We start from the raw sequence: 24,330 nt of genomic DNA, 5'->3' as shown, positions 1-24,330 counted from the left end.
TGGGACAGTAGTGTTACAGCACAACATAAGAACAAACAATAACACTCAGTTGAAAAAGGTTTAACTCATCAGATCGATACAAAGCAGAAAAACATCAAACATAAACACAGACCGGACTTGGCAGGGTATTTATCCATCCCTCATCCCTAACAACAATAACGACAGATCTGAGAGTACTCGCAGTTACTGATAGCTAGTTCAAAGCCAACAATAACTAATAACAAAATCATATATCTAAGACTAGAATATCAATCAGTACACACCCAACATCTAATGGATTTAGGGAAAGACGTCATAAACAGTCAGAGAAAAACATGACCTTGTGCAATGCCAAAATAAAGGTATCGACAGATTGTAGTACCGTTAAAGTGCATATGTGTATAACAAAACTATTTAGTATGATTTCAATTTACTGATAACAAAATCAATATTTATACCAATAAAAACAATATTCAAAGAACTAATTGCAGTGTTGAATTGGTAACCTTTTAGAATAAGTTTATTTAAAGGATTGATAAGTTTACCCGGATATATTATAAATTTCCGGGCTCGGTAAACAACATCACCGTAAAATTTAGGATGTGCTATTCCATCTGAAATAAGTTTTTTTTACAGTACAGCCAAACTTGCAAACCAAATCTTTGTATTTATGGAAGAATTTAGTACTGAAGGTTTTAAGTATTTTGTGGTAACGAAATCCCTGACTTAATAATGTCATTTTGTTTTCTTTGTTGAAATAGTTGTTTGTTTTTATAGTGATTAAGATTATAACACAATGTTGACTGCTGTACCCCAATTTTTGACATTTTTACCTATTATGTCTGTTTATTTTGCTTACACATTGTTGTCAATATAATGGAACTGCCATACCTATGAGAGATTTAGATAGCTATAAAACCAGGTTTAATCCACCATTTTCTACATAAGGAAATACCTTACCAAGTCAGTTTTTTTTCTATTCGTTTGATGTGTTTGAGATTTTATTTTTCCATTTGATTAAAGGACTTTCCGTTTTGAATTTTCCTTTTGTTATATTTCCTTTTTTCATTATTCCGTATTCATTTGTGTAAGAAAGTAATGAATATATTATATATTGTTGGTTTATGTACGTGTGCGAATTTAGAAATTGATATATAACGGTATGCATTACAGACAGTAACCTTTTTTAAAGCTGACCGCAACAAACTTGATTGTATAAAAAATTGTTTTCATTACTATTTTTATCAAAATGATCCTGTCTGTCCAGGACGAACAGGGACATTGTAACGGATTCACTAAAGACACGACTGTACGTCCCTATCGGGATATTTTCCCTCGTTCCTGACAAAAGTACATAACCGGAGTTTTTTGTATTAAAACAGGAACATATTGCAAAATTATGACGTCATCATGTTACTTTCATATCTGTCAGTTTGTCAGTAATCGTTCTTAATAAATGTTTATATTAATATTTATGTGTGTCTTCGTAAATAGGAGTTTGGTCAAGTTCACAGTCAACTATTTATTTTTTGTGTACTAATCGGATTGTGTGTTCCTCACAAAAGTGGTTATAAATAATAGAAATTTACAGATGTAGGCTGAACATATAAGTTGTTTAATTATGAAAAAGAGGCGAAAGATACCAAAGGGATATTCAAACTCATAAGTCAAAAATAAACTGACTATGTCATGGCTAAAAAAAAAGGAAGACCAAAAGACAAACAACAGTATTCAAAACACAACATAGAAAACTACACTAAGCAAGAGCATCCCCAAAACCCGGAGCTAATCTCAAGTGCTCCGGATTTGTAAGCATATCCTTCTCCATTTGTAGCATCGGTCATGTTGCTCCTGTAAGTACAAACCCGATGAGAAGTAAAAAGTAAAATAACAAAATTACCGAACTCCAAGGAAAATTCAAAACTGAAATATCACAAGCTCAAACACATCAAACGAATTGAAAACTGTCATATTCCCGACTTGGTACAGGCATATCCGTACGTAGAAAATGGTGGATTTAAGCTGATTTGATAGCTAGCTAAAACTCTCACTTGTATTACAGTCGTATAGAAAGAATTTCATTATATTGACAACAATGTGTGAGCAAAATAAACAGACATAATAGGTAAACATGTCAAAAATTAGGGCACAGCAGTCAACATTGTGTTATATTCTTAATCACTAGCTGTAAAAACAAACAACTATGTCAACAAAGAAAAATAAAATGGCATATAGACACTCTATAGACAAAGCAAAAGCAAAAATGAAAAAAACAACGTCAGTACCTAGAATCTATACTCCAAGACCATCATGTTTTATTTGTTAAGTTGATACAGAATATTTATCAACAAGATTGTGTGGGTATGCTTCAAGTATGGTGCTCAGTACAGGAATCATAAAACTCTGATGAGACAGGTCAGGACCAATCATAAGATTTTAAATTATAAAATGTAAACTCCCAAAAAGTATAACAAAATACCGAACTCCAAGATAATCCAAAAAAGTCTATAAAAACTGACAAAATCAAACGTTATCAACCAACGGAACGAGTGAAACACAACTGTCATATTCATAACCTGGTACAGGCATTTTCCGAGGAAAATGGTGGGTTAATCCTGGTTGTATAGCTAGCTGAACCTCCCACTTGTATGATAGTTGTTTATAGTTCCGTTATATTGACAAAATAGGGTGAGCAACCCAAACCGACATAATAGGTTAATGTTACAATGATAAGGATCCAGCAGCCAAAACTGTAAACATACATCACAGACATACAAATAAATTTAACAAAGAACAAAAAAGGAACGGTTTTAAGTAATTTGGGGTAACCAAAATCCCTGACTTAATAAATTACCAGTAATACATAGATTACGTTCATTGAAATCTAAAACGCCACTTCAGACACGGGCATAGCAAACGAGTTGTGATATATATACACATTATTAGATGGTGTCAAAGGAAGAACACCGTCCAAAAAGTAAAATTAACAATAAGGAACGAAAAATCGTCCCCTTTGTCGTAAATTTGTGTGTAGAGTTTCCCGTGTAAAACTGAAATATCTAAATTTAGGATTTGACAGTTGTTACCGTTTATATTTAATTCATTTAAAGTAAGTTCCTTTGAGTAAATTCGGCAGTATATTTAGAAAATATTTTATTATTTAACGAAAAAATTATCACCAAGAGAACGGTAAGTGTTGTTGATTTTATCATTAAATGCAATATAGACTGGTCTTTTCTGAGTTTGGTCATAACATGTGATCCATAGCAGTACAAGAACAAGTCTGCTATTAAATGGGCGCAATTGGTGGCCACATGAATACCTACAAACTGTCGATAAACTTTATTGCCGAACCGTACATCAATCTAAGCCCTGTTCAGTTGATATTTACAGTTTGTAATAGTTTTAGTCTGTTGTACAACTGTTCCTTGTTAAGCCTAAATGGAGAATGTGAGAAAATTCTTTATGTGCCTATATCAAGCGAGCGACTCTTTTCATAAAATAATCTTATGAAATACGAAATATACTGAAATGATCATGAATTACGAGCTTTTTACTCGTTTAAGATTTTTTTGTGACAAGAGCCGTAGAGATGTTTATATACTGTTGATTGTAGTCTGTCATAATTGTTGTTCTTCATCGTTTTTGTCGTAGATCAGGACGTTGTCTTTTTTCTTACCATTTGTTTCACCTTTTGACAATTTCATTTCTTTGATTCATTAGACATTATAATAATATCCCTTCCATAAAAAAGATTATATTCTGAAGTTTACAAAACAAATTTTTAAACTGTTGATTAATAAAAAAAATATTTTTCAGCTCAACAGCATAAAAGAGAGGCGAACGATACCAAAGGGATATTCAAACTCATCAGTCGAAAACAAACTGACAATTCCATGGCTAAAAACAAAAAACGACGAAAAAACAAACAACAGTACACAAAACACAACATAGAAAACTAAAGACTGAGTAACAGTTACCCCACCAAAACCTCATAAATTTTGGTACAGTCAATCTACAGTTTTAAAGTTTTTTTATTTTCAACCTATTTCCCCGCGATAGGGCTTCAACTTTTCATGATTGACATTTATACAATTCCCAGTTCCACCCCCAGCTGGATTTTATAGTTTACTAGTATGTCATTCATCTTTCTGGTGATAAGACAGTGATAAGACAGTGATAAGACAGTGTCCCATATTTTCTGGTGATAAGACAGTGATAAGACAGTGATAAGACAGTGTCCCATATTTTCTGGTGATAAGACAGTGTCCCATATTTTCTGGTGATAAGACAGTGTCCCATATTTTGTGATTGCAACTTTGGACTTCTGTCTTCTTTTCTGGTCCCATGAAGGTACCAAACCTTGTCAAAAACTTGGTATTTAACCAGATTAACTTTGTTATCATAATAATCTTTACGTCTTTTGGTTGCCAAATGTCTTCTGGAAACAGTATGGATTTTGTCTAGTCTGCCTTTTAAATTGTAGAAAAACTCTCCAAGAAGGGCAACACTGAAGCATGGACTGGTCCCGAGGGTAACCTCTATTGTGAGTCATATCTTTCTACCCAACACCAGCAGATTTGGTGTAAGACCGGAATATTCATTAGGAGTTGATCTGTAAGCCCCTTGTGGACACCCAAGATTAAGGTGTCAGTTAATACACTTTCAAATTTCCGACCTTGGTCAGAATACAAGGGACAGTCCTAGCGATAATCAAAATAATTAGGGATGAAATATGAACATGTAGCTGCTGTCTGGTCTGGAATAGGGAATATTTCCACACCTTTTTGTAAAATGGTCTGAAATGGCCAATAATATCTATTACCTCTGGATGGGAGTAGTAGGGAGAGGTCCTAGTACATTTGTTGCTAGCTTATCTAAAGATCCGCATATTGGCATGCTGCCATGGTGAGTCCTGTCTTGTTTTTATAGTAGAATTAACCTATAGCTTTATGTGTGCAGTCGTCTATATTAAAACTGTAACTGTATTTGCAGCAATGTGGGGTTTATAACTATTAGACTGTGCACTAATTTCATCAACTTAAACTGCAAGTGATACTGTAATGCAAAGGTCACACGTTTCTCTTACAGATAGAATGTTTTCTTCTGATACCATGATGATTGGATATGGTAATAATTTCAAAGTAATTTTCAAAGAAAGTACACACATTTCAATGTATTTTAATCTAAATCTTATCTCTGTTTAATCAGTTTTAGGATAACCACTGAATCGTCACAAGCTTGCATTTAAAGTGACAGACTCCTTGCAGGGAAGTTTCATGAAGTAATTTCTGCAGACAATACCCAAGTTAACACCAATCCATACAAATGAAATAATTCTACTGCACAAATTTGAGTATGTCATCTTAAATTCTTTTATAAAAAATTACATGCAAACTAGGAGAGTTTGACCATCTTTTAAAAAAATATAATGTTTTAGATTACTTTGCATTTCCAGATAGATAAAAATCGGTTTAAACAAGAAATCAGTAATTTTTTTTTATTAAATGTTTAAAAATACCAACATTGACATTTTTTATTCAACGACAGGAAATTGGAAACTGAACTTCGAAGTGTTGCTTTTTTATGTGGTTTAAATCTTTCATGACAAATTCTACAACAGTAGAATTTGAAGGAACAGCTGAATTATTTTAAGGGCAATATGGCAGAATCCCGTTAAAATATATGATTTTAGTGAAAGGAAATGTCAGGTAAATGCACACGAAACAGCAACCCTTTTAACCAGGATATTTAAGTCAGATACATCTAGCGGTTATTGTACAGTTTGAAGAAATGAGGAGGCATAAACACTATGCAAGATCCTGGATGTCCCCTGTGAACAATCTGGTTCAATTTTTTATTTTATTCCCTTTCTTCCCTCCTCAAAGCCCCTTGGTACAAATCATGTTTTCTTTTGTGGTCAAATAAATGATACAAGAAATGGTTTAATCCAGTAGTAAAACATTAGGAATTTTCATTTTTCTTTTATATTTTATGAGAATTTTGCCAATGTTTTAGATAATTTTTGGTAACGAAATCCTTGACTTATTCATTTACAAGTTATACGAAATTGCTGCAGAGACGACCATATGGCACAAACATGTGAAATATACATACCGTAAGAAGGGACAAAGGGAACATCAGCGTCCCAAAATGGAAAATTAACAATAGGGATTGAAAAAATCATTTCTTTATTTTTTTATACTTATTTTAGTAATCAGTTTCTAACCGGATCCGAATTACTAGTAATGGTTCTATACCTGAAGGCAAAATAAAGGTACTTAATCTGCTACCATATGTGGAGTGGTCAATTACATCAAAGAGTTGATGGTCAATACTTAATCAGTTTAATGATCTTTCATCTTGATTAATGTGACAGTTTATACACTTTAGACTATTTACCGGATTTGTAATAACATAAGCAACACGACGGGTGCCACATGTGGATCAGGATCTGCGTACCCTTCCGGAGCACCTGAGATCACCCCCAGTGTTTGGTGGGGTTCGTGTTGCTTAGTCTTTAGTTTCCATGTTGTGTCTTGTGTACTATTATTTGTCTGTTTGTCTTTTTATTTTTTAGCCATGGCGTTGTCAGTTTATTTTCAATCTATGAGTTTGACTGTCCCTCTGGTATCTTTCGCCCCTCTTTTATACGGTACATGAGTTGCACAGTAAATTTGCAATAACATTTATAAGTTTATCAAAATAGTCTAAGACCATAAAGCAATGTTTAATCTAAATTAAGAACAGATGTTAATGACGAGCTTGTGAGAAACTTTAAATTGGTCAGTAGTAGCTTGAAGTACCAAGTTGTATGTACGAACGTTAATTGGAAATTATAATTGTGAATATTTATTATACATGTACTGTTATATGAAGATTATATATATGATTAAACATGTAAACATTAAACGGACTTCTTTATATAGACAGTTCTTAATGAACTTACGGAGAAACTTTACATTAGCTAGTTCATTATGTTAACAGGCAACATGGATTACGATCCCGGATACATAGATCCGAAAAATGACTAGCAGAATAAAGATCCGTTACACATAATTGAGTTGTGTTCACTTATCGTCCCGCAGTAATTATTTCTTGCATATTTGGGTCGATTGTAAAACAATTGTAGGTATATGCAAAAACAATGAATCTATATCTGGAACCGTAGTTATTACATCACAAATTAAATTCTCACGTTTTTACCAGTTTACGGAAACAAACTATTCATGTCTAAGTCATCCAGGTAAGGAAACATCCATACCAGTTCCGCGTATAAAATGATAACGACTTGTATGAATCAAGATATCATTTTATCGATCAACAAACACCTTGAAGATAAGAACAAACACGACGATGTTAAACCTTGTAATATTTCACCACTTCTGTGTTGACATGAATTATCATTGCTATGGTAATATTAACCAATAAACTGTTTACAAAACTTGGACTTGGGAAACGATTTTCTACAACAGGAATCGATTACCTTTGCTGTATTTGGCAAAAAACCTTTCGGAAATTTTGGTTCTCAATGCGCTTCAACTTCGTCCTTTTTTTGCCATATTAATTTTTTTTATTCGAGCGGTACTGGTGAATCATTGTAGACGAAACGCGCGTATAGCGTAAAAAACTATAAGCCCGGTATCTTTTATGAGATTTTCTTGCTAAGGCACATGTCTAATATAAAACTGGATCTGAATACTTGATAATGACGGGTGCTTCATGTGGAGAGAGAAATAACAAAATCGGCGCCACTGTTTATAAGCTTTATAAAGACCTGGTTTATTCTCTGTCATTTTTAACTGTTACTTGAAATAATTTGACCATGTTATATCCATGTTTCAGTTTTCTTTGTGTATTAAAGGCGTGACAAGGGTACACAATTGTACAAAAACACATTTCTATCTCATGTCAAATAAGATTCATTTCTTTAAATTTTGAACACCGCTTAAATCTGTCAATTGTGTTATAGTAAAATCGTGAATTGCCAAAGACAACATTTTAATATAACAGACCAAACAATAAGTGAAAATTATTGAATTTTCACAATTTGGAAAAAGGACTTTGAGAAGTTTAGATTTTTATTTTATTTCTAAAATTTCTCATTATGTAAGTTACATTATTTTTGAATATTTATTTTTGATAAAGAAGAAAGAAAACATGACATTCAACTTGACTATTTATGATTACGTAGTTTAGCTAGATCAAAAGTCATGTAAGCGCTAAATTATTGAATTTGGATTATGTACATTACATGTTAATAAGGCTTTTGTTAAACAACCTTTTGTACCACTCATGTATGAACTAATTGTTCAAGGAAAATTATGAATTGCCAAAGACAAAATTTTAATATAACAATTGTATAAACAAGTGAACATTCCATTGTATCGAATCTTCCCAACAACACAGACAACAACAGAAAGGAAGTTTTCAGTTATTTTGTTTGTTATAGGTTTAGTTTTGGTTTCTGCATTGTTTTATTTGGGTTTTTCTTGGGATGATTTTTTTTGTCTTATCATTATGAATAAGTAAAAAAGCCTTCATTTCTATTATATTCACTGTTACTTTGTTTCGCGAGGCTTTCGAATTCCTCTTGTAAAGTCTCTTCCTCCTCCTTGTTATAGACTCTCTCCGTGGATTTATATTTATTGAGTTAGGGGGCTAGGATACTGGGCGTATATTTTGTCTCTCATAAGTGTACGTCGTGTCTTTGATTAATGATACTGGGCGTATATTTCGTCTCTCATAAGTATACGACGTCCTGTCTTTGATTAATGATACTGGGCGTATATTTTGTCTCTCATAAGTGTACGTCCTGTCTTTTATTTAAGTGTTTTCAGGAAGTGATTTAGACCATGAATCCGGTTGTTTTTCGAGTTATCAGAATGTATTTAAGTTATAAAACTTATCTTGATTCTTTTATTTGAACAATATTTTCTTATTGCTCTGTATCCCGACATTTTTTCCTTATTTTTCGATGCTGAATGTAATTTTTTCCAAAACAACTAATATCAAGAGATTTATTATTGTTCACTTACAGCCCATCATACTGTATAATCCATTAAAACATTTAACCATTAGATTATGTGATATTAATGCAGAATCCCATGTGATTATAAAATCCTATGTTTATTTAAATTCAAATTGCAAAAGAGCTTAATATTCTGGAGTTTTAAAACTTGGTATTTAGTAAATCCCATGTCGTTACGCACATATTGGTTATTTATATGACACTGCAGGTATAAGCGATTTGCAAATTAAAAGTGTTCCGTGTTGATCATTGTTCTCTAACAGCCTGTCATACTTTATTATATAAATAACACATAGCTGAGAGGGTGATAGAGCAGATTGTTCCCCCGAGAAAATATTGTTAACCGCGGCGAAGCCAAGGTTGACAATGCCTTTTCGAGGGGTAACAATCTGCTCTATCACCCTTTTAGCTATGTTTTATTTACTTTATTAATCCGAATGTTCTCTGTTATTTACTATCTGTTAAATTTCACATCTTGTACATAAGTCATTCCTGTTTAGTAAAACGAACAAATGATCAAGCGTCTCGTGAAAGGTAATAGAGTATTTGCCATGGGATAGAGTAAATTGTCTACCCCGTATTAACCAATCAGAATCCCGCATTTCGACATGAAGTATAATAAAATCCATTAAACCATTTAACTATTAGTGTTATGTGATATTATTTATTTTTACTTTGTTTAGAAACAAGATTAACAAAGATATCCACTTGTTCTTCGCTCTGGAAATATGGTTCGCTCAAAAGTTCTTCTATTGTCAACTCGGAGATAAATGCGCCATCTAACTTATGTTTGTTACATATTTTCGCCATACTCGGCAACTGGTTTCTGTTTAAGTATTTTACCAGTTGATGTACTGCCATGTCGTGAATATCATCCGAATCTTCACAAGATTTGCCACAGCACAGAAAAAAAAACACGTTTCTACTGGTCGAGGTAGATGTATTTTCTGCACATTGAGTATTTTCCATATCGTCAAATGCCATCTCATCATAAATATGAGTCGTTGCTATATCAGTCTTGTTAAGTTCCATGTAAGGAGGAGATATCACCTCAGAATTCCCGTCGGAGCTCCCTTCAAGCACATGTAGGTCTGTATCCTTAAAATAAAAAATGACTATGCTCGAATATTAATTCCATTTATTAAACTTTTTATTTGCATTACTTTATTTTCTCTCTTCGACAATTTTTTTTTTATTATTATGAAGTCCACCCGAATTATTTGCCCTTTTCATACATTTTTTCTGCCAAGTTATTAAACATGGTCTGATGCGTCTCGTAGTTGTCTAAATGTTCGGATTGTTTTTGTATTTTAACTTTCAAATTTTTGGTTTTGATTGTTCCTGATGAAGGTAAAAAGTAGATAAGCACTTCGGTCGCACCTAATCTATAAAGATTTTTTAAAATGTTATTTGTAGTATATGTAGCTTTAGCAACAAATTACACTCCAACCGGTGCTAGCGGTCGTTTTGAACTTTCTGAGGGTGTGGGCTGTTGTTCTTTATTAAGGGCTTCACTTTGATTTATAGATGAATAACAGCAATACAAGCGCTGTTCATTTGGTTTTGTCTAATGTATGAAGGGATATTGTGTCAAATTAGTATTTTTTTACTAGTAGGCTGAGTAGTCGACTACATGGAAGAAATATGAATATGAACGCCAATGAGACAAAAATCCAATAATACAAGTAAAACAGAAAGGTCACATTTATTTGGAAAAACGTCAATAAAATAAACATGAATAAAAGGAGATGTGGGGTATACGTCAATGAGTCAGCAAGCCAACGACAAAAATAACCAAAAAGACTTATTTTGCAAGATTAGGAAGAAATGTTTTGGAATATTGAAGAAAAAGTTTACTGAAATAACAACTAAAAAATATGTTTTGGAATATTGAAGTAAAAAGTTTACTGAAATAACAACTAAGGAAAATGTTTTGGAATATTGAAGTAAAAAGTTTACTGAAATAACAACTAAGGAAAATGTTTGGAATATTGAAGTAAAAAGTTTACTGAAATAACAACTAAGGAAAATGTTTTGGAATATTGAAGTAAAAAGTTTACTGAAATAACAACTAAGGAAAATGTTTGGAATATTGAAGTAAAAAGTTTACTGAAATAACAACTAAGGAAAATGTTTTGGAATATTGAAGTAAAAAGTTTACTGAAATAACAACTAAGGAAAATGTTTGGAATATTGAAGTAAAAAGTTTACTGAAATAACAACTAAGGAAAATGTTTTTGAATATTGAAGTAAAATGTTTACTGAAATAACAACTAAGGAAAATGTTTGGAATATTGAAGTAAAAAGTTTACTGAAATAACTACTTAGGAAAATGTTTTGGAATATTGAAGTAAAAAGTTTACTGAAATAATAACTAAGGAATGATTACAGCTGCGTTAACTACACAGAAGGAATGGGGGAGGCTGTAGAAACAAAACATAAGTTAAACACAGCAGTCAATATCGATTTTTAAACATAGCTGTATTACTTTAACAAAAAATGGAAAAGTTTATACAAAAATATACGACAAAAGAGACATTTCAGCTTTGCAATAACAAACTTTCCTCTTTGGATGACTCTTTATGGCGTGTCCATTTCACAACTTGGACAGTTTGCTTCTGTGTGTTCTAACAAAGCTGATTTTAATGAACGTAACCTTGAAATAACACGAATGTTACTTGTACAGGTTACAATTACCACATTCTTCTGAATACTTTCAAATAATGATACAGTCGTTATCAACATCTTGTCTGTAAATATAATCCATCTTGCATGTTTTATTATTGAGGACAATAAACCATAAACTGCCGATTGAAAACGGTAGATGGCAAAACATTCCTCGAGAACAGAGAAAGTGTCCTTTGTGCAGAGTTGCTATAGGTGACGAATACCATTATGTAATGGAATGCAGCAGTCTCCTGACAGATAGAACACTACTGATTGACAAGAAATACCTAACGAACTGTAATGTTTTAAAATTTAATGCTATTATGAACCAAAAAACAGAAATCTAAACTTCGAAAATTGTGCCAATTCATTAGAATTATAAATGACAAACTGGATTCTCTCTGATGATAACCTGTCGGCTGTACTGATCATACCGTTGTAAAATTACTCATATTTAATGCTTCCTCAACAAACGTACAATGCAATGTAATGTAAATTAATATGTTTTTCGGGTGTTTGGGGTTGGCATGGTCTGCTCCACTGTCCAATAGTTTTGGTCATTCCTGTTATCCATTTTATATTTTTATCAATTTTACTGTGACTTGACTATAGGTGTTGCTGTTTACCTTTACCAATTGTTCAACCAGATTGTAAAATTGACAATACAATTGGGACATTTAAATTGACCAGTTGTTATTGTTAGAGTTGAGTCTACCTTGATGCTACCTGTACTGTTTTTTATTCACCTAACCCAACCTTACATCATGCTTTTTTCCTGATATTTTTCTTCACCTATGGTTATTCTATCATAAAATTGATAGGGAAGAAAATATCATTGGTTTTCATTGTTTTAAGTCCCCAATATAGATGATTAATCTAATTTTGACCCAAAAATCTAAATCAGTCGAAAGATTTTCTTAACAGCATGTGATATGTATGAAAATGAATACTGTTTTTACATAATAAAATAATATATAAATTGTTAACCCTTATACATAGTATTGTCCAGTTGTCAGTGAAACAAGAAATAGCTATTCAGGTGATTTCAGTTTCAGTTTTCAGATGGATATATGTTATGAATTTCTTCATATATATCCCTTCAAATTTTTCATTTTGGATTATTATTTACAGTGTTTGAAATCTATTGGAATCAATGTGCATAAAAATTGAGATTTATTTTATTTGAATTCACTTCTTATATGCCATTTAATTTTTCTTCTTAAAATGTGACTTTGACTGGATTGTCATAAATGTATCAAGGAGGAAATAATTCATTCAAAATATTTTGTGTGGCTTTCACATAATGATGTACATGTAAAAATCAAAAACAAATTGGAGTATACCTTGCAGTGTTTTTCTTTTAAATCTACTAGGATTTTTGTGCATACAAATACTGTGTTCTCTCAAGGGAATTAACTTTTTATAAATTGGGATTTAGTTAATCAAAAAGGTAAAATAATTCAAAACTGGAATGCAAGTAGGAGAAATAAGTTCAACCAACGTGTTTTTGTGGCTTTAAATGTTTAAATGTGATTTTGAAAATAATCATTATAAAATTCTGATCTAATATGAAGATGATTCACCTGTTTAAATTGGATATATATCATGGAAATGAAATGAAATGTGAATACAGTGGATATAGTCAAATCTAGTGATAAAGTGAATAATAAAAGTAAAATATTCCCAAAAAATTCATAACATGAGGATAACAATTTTGAATGTGATATTGGAAATAATCATTCTGGATCTAATATTGTTTAATTGGGATATATATCATGGGAAAAAAATAAAAACTGAATACTGTGGATATAGTAAAAACAAGCGATATAGGGGAAAATATAAATAAAATATCCAAAAAATTTGTAATGTGATATTGGAAATAATCAAAAATTACAAAATTCTGGATCTAATATAAAGACTCTGTACCTGTTTAATTGGGATATATATATGGGAAATCAAAGAGAATACGTTGGATATAGAAAAAAAATCTAGTGATATAGAGAAAAATGTAAGAAAATATTCCAAAAAGTTAATAGATTTAGGAAAATATTTTAAAATTACTTCAAATAGTGAAACTCGAATACTGGGTGGAATATCAAATATCAGTGTCAATAAATAAATAAATAAATAAACAGTTTATTCATAACTATTATTTTTTTATATTTCACTATGCATAAATCTTTTGTACAAGGCTCATGTCAATAAGTATTGAATAAATGTCTAAATGAAAGAATGCACACATTTGTTCTGGTGTTTACTAACCTGGGAAAATTATGGAAATTATAAAATAATTCAGATTTCCACAAGAGTAAAAAAAAATATTTTGAGTTATCTCCCATTAGAAAAGCCGAGGTCTTTTCAACAATATAAAAGAAATCCAAGCACTCATAGTTTTGGCTATGAAAAAAATAAGATGAAATGTAGTGCATTATATGACATGCAATTAAATACCCTGCAAGAAAAAAAAACATATATATTCTTGTTCTGGATTGCTCACTCCTAAAATTTGAAATGACAGTAAAGTAAAAATCTCTCCTTTCCGTTATGTTTCATTGTATGGCCATCAACGAATATATTCATTTAAAAAAATGACTGTAATTTCAATGTTTATTTCCTTTACTTATTTTAGGATTCTCTAAAGAAAAACATTGGGAAATGAAATAAAACAAAAAATCAGCAGTTTATAGCAAAAATTGGAACATGGAATCGTTTGCATATTGTGGCCATACTCAAGCTATTTTCATACCAAATATACTAATTTAAACTAGGCATGCTATGTTATTTACTGAAATCAGCATTGTTTTTATAATTTCAAATGGGGCAGGATACAAAATTTGTTAATTGATCATGTACTATTAAATTTCATTTCCTAATAACAGCTTTACATTATTATTGTTGTTATTATTATTGTTATTGGAATAGATGAGTCTTTTTTAAAATATCAAATGATATTTTCCTGAACATTTGCTGTTTTCATCTATAAATCAACAATAGTCAGTTTAAAGTTTGAACAACATTTAACCACTGAACAGGTAAAGTCACTTCATGGACCTTTCATAGGTAAATCCATCAAGGTAGATAGATTCTTACTGGTTCAGTGAGATTTAAATCTGGCAGCTGGTCAATTTAAATGTCCCAATTGTATGGTCAATTTCACAAACTGGTTGAACAATAGGTAAAGGTAAACAGCAACACCTATAGTCAAGTCACAGTAAAACTTTTACATTTAGAATAACATTAGCTTGGAGAGTCTCAATTAACAATATTCGTTGTATGTTTCTGAGTTAGTGTGGCGTGCATTTCGCTGAACTAGTATACACTTTTGTTTGGGGGTCAGTTGAAGCCCGCCTATGGGCGCGGGATTATCTCGCTGCGTTGAAGACCCATTAGTGAGCTTGCTCTGTTTTCTGTTCTTTGGTCGGGTTGTTGTCTTTTTGACACATTCCTTGTTTCCATTCTCTATTTTATTCAAAGTTTATGAAGAGGTAAATGCATTCTTTTTTTTTCAACTTTGTCGCTGAAATTTTTCCTTTTTTCAACGGATTTTTCTTTATCATTTCTCCAATTTCCGAAGTCGCACAGAATTGACAACTACTGTCTGGAAAGCGAAAACATCGAGAGTGCATACTGTGATCTTTGTACCGTAAATTAGATACTGAAGGAATACTTATCAATCTTTATTTAGTTTTAGTAACAGTTTAAAGAAAGTTAAAACAGTATGTCATGTCATCGGTTAATTCAAGGGTAATCTAAGCAAGTTAAAAGGGCTTTAACTCAATATAATAATAAGAAGATGTGGTATGATTGCCAATGAGACAACCCTCCACAAGAGACCAAAATGACACAGAAATTAACAACTATAGGTCACCGTACGGCCTTCAACAATGAGCAAAGCCTATACCGCATAGTCATCTATAAAAGGCCCCAAAATGACAAATGTAAACAATTCAAACGAGAAAACTAACGGCCTAAGTTATGTACAAAATAATGAACGAAAATCGATGTTAAACAGCAACAAACGACAACCACTGAATTGCAGTCTCCTTACTTGGTACAGGCATATACAGAATGTGGCGGGGTTAAACTCGTTTGAAGGTGCCAACCCTCCCCTAACCAGACAGTCTACTTACATTTACTTCCTCCAAGCTCGCACAATTTGTTTCGTCAACTGCAATAAACATGTTCAATCATTAAATTACATTCTCTAATTGATTAACATTTATTTTGTGATTGCATTTAAGTTGGTTTCAACTGTTATTGATGGGATAATATTGTCTTTTACAGGGGGATTTTCATCAACAAGGACTTGAATACAACATCAGCAAAAACACCTTTTGTCTGTTATTTTCAAGTTTATTTAATAATTATGTAATTATGCTACAACTAAAGATTGCAAACTTGTATCATTTAAAAAAAATGGAATCCAAATATTTGAAAGCCAAGGATGTATAAGTGCCGAAACACATGAATATCTTGATTACATCTAGATTGATTGACAATGAGGGTTGGTTTACAACTAAACTGTACGTCAAAAGAGACGATTTCAGCTGTCTTATTGTGAACTTTCCATTTCTATGTAGCAACATTCCAGCAGCGCCTGCATATTGAGTATATATCTACAAATTGATACGATATCCCAGAGCTTGCGTTTAATGATTGTAATTGCCTTGTATATAAGGTTGCTGCTTGCAAGGAAGCTATTGAACCAAGGCTTCCTAATGATAAATTGAAGTCATCTTTTACAAAATTTTAGGGGCACCGTCATTTGTTTTAAGTTTTAGAATATCTATAACACATTACCATAGATATGGGACACTTGAGATCATCCCCGTTTTTCATGGGTCTGTGATGCACACACAGTCTTTAGTTTTCTGTGTTTTGAAGACTTTATTTCCTTTACATCGTTGTTCTTTTTTGTCATGTTATTGTTGTATTTTGTCATGGTCTTTGGTATCTTCGGCCTCTTTTTGTCAAGAAGCTTTTGTTCACGAGCGTACCTGATGAAAGGTATTCTAGAAAAGTGTTTTGTGAGCGCGGAAATCAATATCAAAGTTTGATTCCTTAAACACACGCTACATTTTTATGATGACCAGGAAATAAAACACATAGCTTAAAATCTGTTATCAGACACATTTTTCGCCTGATTTTTTTTATATTTTTTGTTCCTCATTGAACCTTCAAAGACGTGTAATTGATTAGCCATGTTAGAACCAATCAATTCAGTCATTGAAAGTTTAAACAGGAACAAAAGTTATAAAAATTCCAGCCCAAAATTCGTACTGTTTATAAAAGTTTATTACTGATGTATTGAAATAAAAGCAACCAATCGGCAGTCAAATATAACAGCAGCAACTTGTCTAGAATCCTTGACTAGTCGAAAAGAATTGACCCCTTAGGGTTCAATGGGATATAGACAGTAAAACCCTTGCTAAAGTAGTTCGCTTAGTTGTGCGGGATGTATAAATACGCAGACACGTCCGGTCGAAGTGGGGACGTTAAATTCGATGCCATGGGTAACGTGAGTGCTGCGCCGTCTCTGCAAAGAACATTACAACAACTATATGGGGGCTCGTATGTTGAATGTCAATATTTCTGTCCCATTCCAATATACTTACTTTCGTGTGACAGTCCAAATTTATAAATTGTTTTTTTTTAAATGCACTAATTTGTTTTGGGGAATTATAAATTTAAGTAACAGAAAATAACTATGGTGGAAAGAAGTAAACAAGAATTGTGAAATTTACAAAAATCCACGTCCCTCGGGTATTGCTGTACGAAGATAATAAGGTCAAATACTAATAACAAGTAAAAGAACTTCTTATTTCATACATTAGCCACAAGTTTGCTCATTGTATTTCACCTACTGTCAAAAAATACAAAGGTTCTGGTAAAGACAAGGTTCTTGCAAATATTTCACCCTGAGATCGAAGATCAAGGTTACATGTCGACCATAATTATTTAATAATAATTCATTAAACAGATGATTTATGGTGATACAGGGGGAGGCCGGGGGGAGGGGGTTGGGGGGGTGGTCCGGGGGGGTTGAAACCCCCCTTTTTTTGTCGATCAATGCTTTTGAATGGAGACATATGGTTGGAAACCGATCCCCCCTTTTAAAAATGGCTGGATCCGCCCCTGGTGCTGTGACATCTAGTTGGGTATATCCACGTCATTTAGTCTCTGATGGATACATGTAGTTGTCTTATTGGCATTCATACCACAAGCTCCTTATTTTTATACGAAAAGTATGCACGTGTTGTGCTGAGCATATCACACGCGTTAAAACTTATCACTGTCAAGAGATTGACTAAATAAGAAGTCGTTCTGTTCAGTAGTTCTTTGGAAAAGTGAGACGAATATAATTGTTAGAAGAACAGTCGGACAAGGCGATTGCATTTTAAAAATCTTAATTGTCGTATCCACCCATGCCTCACTAGAATGTTCGTTATCATCCTTTATAACTATAATATACAAAATCATTTATGATATCCTTAAAAACATTAATCCGAATTTGAGGTCAACTGTCAGTCATGATTGTTCACGGCACGTCATTTTATGATGATACACCTATTGTGACAATATCATTAATTCTATCAAAAGATCAAAAGATAGAATTACCCATCTTTGGCGTCTGTCGATGATAGTTAACCCATGAAAGTGTATCGTCATGCGCAGCACAAAATGTGTTTGAACTTTAATGACGAGGTATCATTACATGTGTTTAATTTAATCAGTCCATTAGTCTAAGACAAGGAAGGTGTTATTCGACTAATTTATCGCTTTCACATACACACAGGTATTTTAAAACAACAAAAACAACTGAATAAAGGATTTCATGAAACACGTTGCTGTCTTGCAATCAAAGCATATTAAATATTACACTTCTCACTGACGGATAACAACAAACGACACATGTTTATTAACTGACACTTCTCACTGACGGATAACAACAAACGACACATGTTTATTAACTGACACTTCTCACTGACGGATAACAACAAACGACACATGTTTATTAACTGACACTGACAATGATAATCAAATATCAAAACAACCATTTTAATTTAGATATGAAGATTTTTTTTTTATAATATTCGGAAAAGCTGCTTTGGTGAAAAGAAATATAAATTTTGCTGTGTTTTTTTTACTCTTTTTGTGTGTCTAGGATACATTTTTATGCAGTTGGGTTTGAGATATAATGTCACGCCTTTTCATTTTAATGATTGATACTTACAGCAACGGTATATTTTACTTGCTTATAATAATTTGTATTAATGAATGATGTGTTGCTTAAGTATAAAGCTTATTATGAAACTATTTAAGGTTCAAGCATTAAAAAATTTGAATACAGTATCAATTAACGGAGCTGCTCCTGTGACCTTTACCAGACTCTTTTAGTTTCGGTTAGGTTATTCTTGTATATAACGGACTCTTGTCGCTTGAAATACTTGCCATTGGACATTGATTAATCGATTAATCATTTGATCAAAGTTAATGGATTTAACTTTTAATGAAGCGGTGCGTCCTTGTAAATACGCATTTTATTTCTGGTTTTTTTCCAGACCTATTAATCGCTTACAATGTAGCGACTGTACATATGGGTTTGATCAAAATTCTGATGCATTTCTTTGAAAATGAAAATAAAACGTAACTTACGAGACGAAAGACGCTCAAACGGCTTTGGTATATCCTCTGATTGTATTGAAATGGTCCGTCTTCGTCTGTCTGGTCTGACAGGTCCAGAACTAGCTCCTGATTGGTTGGACATTAGAGATTGTCTACTGACAGCAGATTTTGAAAGTCTTGGTGGGATATCCGGTACATATTCCTCTTCTATTTCCAGAAGTCTCGTTCTCGTTTTTAAATATTCCAAATACAACTTTGCTATCATATCATTACTATAGAGATGTTTTGGCACGAAAAATGCATTTTTATATGGTTTTGAAAAATTTGGTGATGACATTTCCAGAATAAGCCGTAAGCCACACGAAACTGGAATGATGAAATGTGTTTGTTGACCTCCTGGGAAAGTTTCTCTGTAACCAAGAACAAATTCCTCGATCAACATATTTGTTAATATGTAATTACCCGGTGCAAACAACTCGTTAGGATGTTCGTATTCATCTTTTATGACTATATTCTGTAATCCAAAATCATGAACAATTTGCTTTAAAGATTCTACTTCATCGTCTAATACAATCTTAAAGTATAAAGGTGTTTCTTCTGAAATAAAAACAGGATCATCTAAAAGTCTGACAATGATTCCCTTTTCATGTTCAATATCGGTTAATTCAACCACGCTTCCACTTTTAACTACCTTTTTTTGCCATGGAGATATCGGTGTTTCAAATGGTTCTTCAACACTGAACCACGTGGATTTATCCTGGTAAATTTCGGCAACCGAATTACAACGTTTTCCCAGCCTGTGTACCTTCCCATGATAGTCTAAAGGAATACGAATCTTTTCTTTAGTTACTCTGTCAATTCCTTCCACTAGATCTAAATTCTTCACTAATTCTAACACTAGAATATCCCCGGCCGCAAATGGCAAGTCCCTAACCGCTTCCACTACCCGAACTCTCTGTGGTAAAACATATACTATATCACTGAGGCATTTGATGTCCTCCGTGAACGACATAGTCTTTAAACATAATCTCGTCGATACGTTTGATTTGTTTACATTGATATTTATGCACAGGTATGATATGCTTTTATGACATAATTATATATTTTTATCAAACGCTAAAAAATCGTTGACGGTGGACTTAGAGTGAGGTTATGCATTAGATATGTCAGGTAATTGGTTTAAAAGTAATAACAAATTATTTTACACCATTGTAGAGTTCTTTAAATTTCGTTCATGTTGATTAATCAAATAACATGGACAACTCCCTTGAAACATATTTAATGCTATTTCATGAGATATGCGGAACTTCTTAACAAGGTAATAAATCATTTTTTTTAAACGTTTATTCATTTTATTATGCAATTATGATAATAAGTCAACAAATATCATCATAAAAGTTGGTTTTAAATCTTTTATGTAATAAGCAGTCAAAAAGGTTCAAATATGTATGTTAATGCTGTAGATATTGAAACAATGAAAACGCGTGATCACGATTTCCGTTCGACTTCACGTTTTTCAATAGATTGATTGATGGTTGTTAGACGTCCAGTAGCAAATATTTCATGCATATTCAGGACGACGTTTTTCCATATATAACAAACTTTCTCCAGTTACGCTTGAGACCAAAAGCTTGTATAGGTGGAAATAAAACATATGACAGTATAAAACAGAAAGGCCATAACAGAACATTCATAATCGTCTTTGGTAAATTTCTCCTGAAGGAACTACAACCTTTGGTGTAGAACTATTTCATAGTTTTTACGGGAAAGACAATATAAATAAAGGCCGATAATAAAAATTACCAAAAATACCGTACAGACCACATAGAACAGCAGTACCAAACAAACCTACAAACTTAGACGAAATAACAACGAACTTGACATGGTCCAGATAGCCTGACTTCGTACGTGCACACACAGTTGTGGGGTTAAACGAGTTTTAAGTGTGCACAGATCTTCCCATTTGACTTTCTTGATCACGTTTCGTTAATTAAAACTCGCAGTAACAAAAAAATAAACAGTGCGGCTACCAGGATGATCACTAACTAAAACAAACGGCACATAATTTGGAACTTTAGCATGATCAACTATGATCGCTACTACAGAAAGCTTGCTTAGGTATATCTACGTCTGTTGTTTGGATACTAACGCTCAAGACATAGTGGAAACAACACTTTTAATAGGTTTTATGAAGTCTCATCGTTAAATCTAATTTAAATCTGCAGTATTTGTGAGAGGGAAATATACTAGTAAGTATTTAAAATCTTGTACTATTGGAAGAAAGAACCATTTTTACTGAATAAGCGAGTCTGTCAAGCCAGTAGCCCCATTGACAGTAACAAAGAATTGTCTACTAGACGGACTGTAGCAGACTGGTTGTCTTCTAGCATCAGTATTCTACTCAGTACTAGTTACAAAACGTAGGATGTCGATTTTCGTGCGCAAGCATCTTGTTTCTGGAATTAACTTTATCTTAGGTTTTGGATTTTTAAATATTTTGGCCTCGAGCATCACTGAAGAGACATTAATTGTCTAAATGCGGGCATCTAATGCAGTAATATTGTTACCGTTAATGCTATTTACCAGATATGCTTAAGACCAAACGTTTCCAAAGCCAAACATATGAAGTGTGCGAGAGTATAAAAACGAAAAGTACCTAAACATAACAGCAAAAATCGCCGGTCAACTTTGCATAAGGAATCACTCAGCATATTTATTGATATATCTTTTCGCAAGTCTCAGCTTACCAATTACACGTGACCATCTTTTCTGATTCGCAGCCTCGGTTTACTATGTTCGGTGAATAAGGAAAAAAATCATCTCACTAGTCTTAATTAAAGAGTATATTATCGTTATCAATCAATCAATCAAATGGAGTACTTTTTGAAGGTTGTCACCGTACTATATCAGTCTATAAGTAAAATTTTGTACAAACATAAGTATTTAATCCAAATATGTCTTTAAAGGGTCTCCGTACAATATAGAACGAGGAAGCATTGCTGATTGGTGAATGTACCATAGTAGATACCTGGGTGATAAACATCTGGTAATACTTGCACCTGTGATATACCGTTAATATACATGTAAACTATACGCGAAACGTGTCGTGTAAACGGAAGTAAAATGAAAGAATATTGATCAATATAAACAACTGTATTAGATGGTTATTTTAAAGATTACGCAATTCCGTACTAAAATTAGTTTAGTTTTAACCTTGAACCAATGATTTACTTTTCTGATGACATTTTAAGGGTTCTTCGAACTCTGAGTCTGGATGGGGGTCCTTCATTTCTGTATTCCTTAATTTTTTAGGCCATTTTTCTCTAGTCTGTGTACCCGCAAGGGTGACTGGGGAATAGAAATTGGGGCGTCCGTTTGGCTGTGCGGGATGTATCAAGTACGCAGCCACGTCCGGTCAGAATGGGGACGTTAAATCCGATGCCTCGTGAAGATAGAGTGCCACGCTCTCTGTACGTTAAAAACCCTTGCAACAACTCTTTGAGGGGTCCGTAGGTGACCTGTTGCAAGGCTTAATTTCTGTCCCTATCCAATATACCCTCATGTTCCAGTGGCAGTCGAAATTTCCAAACCTTATCACGAACGGCCTCAATTACAAGTCCTACCTAATGTATTTATTGTTAAGTTGTTCTCGTCCTGAACATGCATGAAATATTTGCCACTGGACGTTAAGCAACTTGCAATTAATCAATCAATCTCTATTCTGTATACTTTTTGACCATTTTTTTCTCTGTTCTTTATATTTTAGCACATCGTTATTCTCTATTCTTTATATTTTTGGTCCATTTTTCTCTATTCTTTATATTTTTTGCCCATTATTCTCTATTCTGTAAACCCCCTTCCACACATTCAACTATAGCTGAAAGAATTTGATAAATTTGGAAAATACAAATATTGATTAGTTTTACAATAACATATATATAAATAAGAAGGTGTGGTATGAGTGCCAATGAGACAACTATCCATCCAAGTCACAATGTGTAAAAAGTAAACAATTATAGGTCAAAGTACGGCCTTCAACACGGAGTCTTGGCTCACACCGAACAGAGAGCTAAAAAGGGCCCCAAAAAGACTAGTGTAAAACAATTCAAACAGGAAAACCAACAGTCAAATCTATATAAAAAACGAGAAACGAGAAACACCTATGAACCACACCAACAAACGACAACCACCGAACAACAGGCTCTAGTTAGTTTCTATAAACAGGTGTTTTAAAATACAAAGTTCTGCGATTGATGATTGCAGATATCATGAAAAACTTCATCTTCTAATATGATTATATACAAGTATCTTTTTAAAGATTTAAACAAAGGGTAGATCTATGCATATAGCTCTAGGGAAACAAACGACGTCACTTTATTTTGGGATTGTGGGATACGAACGACTGTGAAATTAAAAGTTTATAACATTGATGCGTCCGATTTATTTATCCTCGTCGGGAACACTATAACCCAAAATATTGAAAGCCAATGATGTATAAGTAACTGAGAACGTGAGGAGCTATGTGTCCAGAAATGATCTAAAAAAGAAAAACCAAATTCTTCTAAGGTCAACTCCATCTGAATGAGTTGGAATCATAGTTTCTCAATTATTTTTAAATTTATCAACGGAGATACTTAGTTAAAAATGAAGGCAAATATGCAATATGAATGATCTTTTTTTCTGCGGTCACGAAAACCTTTAATGAGGGGACGTCCATTTGGTTGTGCGGGATGTATAAATACGCAGAAACGTTCGTACAGAATGGGAGACAAGGCACCAACCATTTTTTCACTACCCTTCTGAAGAAACAAATTTATTTGTTGTTTTTTTAAAGAAATTTAGAATAAAAAGATTTAAAAAAAATATGACCCCATGACCCTATCTTCTCCACAGATGATGATGATTCGTTGGTGTCTTATTTGTCTCGTGTAGGGATATCAAAATGGCTATTTGCACATTAAAGAACCCTTCATTGAGAGGTCCGTAGGTGACCTGTTATCGCTATTTACCGACTTTTCACATAGATC

General features: G+C 33.0%; 1 protein-coding gene across 1 annotated transcript; it reads right to left on the bottom strand.

The window, feature by feature from the left end:
- Positions 1-9,652: 9,652 nt before the first annotated feature.
- LOC127727048 (uncharacterized) lies at positions 9,653-20,418 on the bottom strand. The gene is made up of 3 exons (XM_052234458.1): positions 19,334-20,418; positions 15,808-15,845; positions 9,653-10,108 (listed from the first exon to the last, which is right to left on the bottom strand). The coding sequence occupies exons 1-3, from the start codon at positions 20,313-20,315 to the stop codon at positions 9,671-9,673; spliced, it is 1,458 nt and encodes a 485-aa protein (XP_052090418.1). The 5' UTR covers positions 20,316-20,418; the 3' UTR covers positions 9,653-9,670.
- Positions 20,419-24,330: the final 3,912 nt, after the last annotated feature.

The sequence above is a fragment of the Mytilus californianus genome, unplaced genomic scaffold, assembly GCF_021869535.1.
Source record: "Mytilus californianus isolate M0D057914Y unplaced genomic scaffold, xbMytCali1.0.p SCAF_19, whole genome shotgun sequence".
Lineage (NCBI taxonomy): Eukaryota > Metazoa > Mollusca > Bivalvia > Mytilida > Mytilidae > Mytilus > Mytilus californianus.
This window is presented reverse-complemented; position numbering and strand designations above follow the sequence as displayed.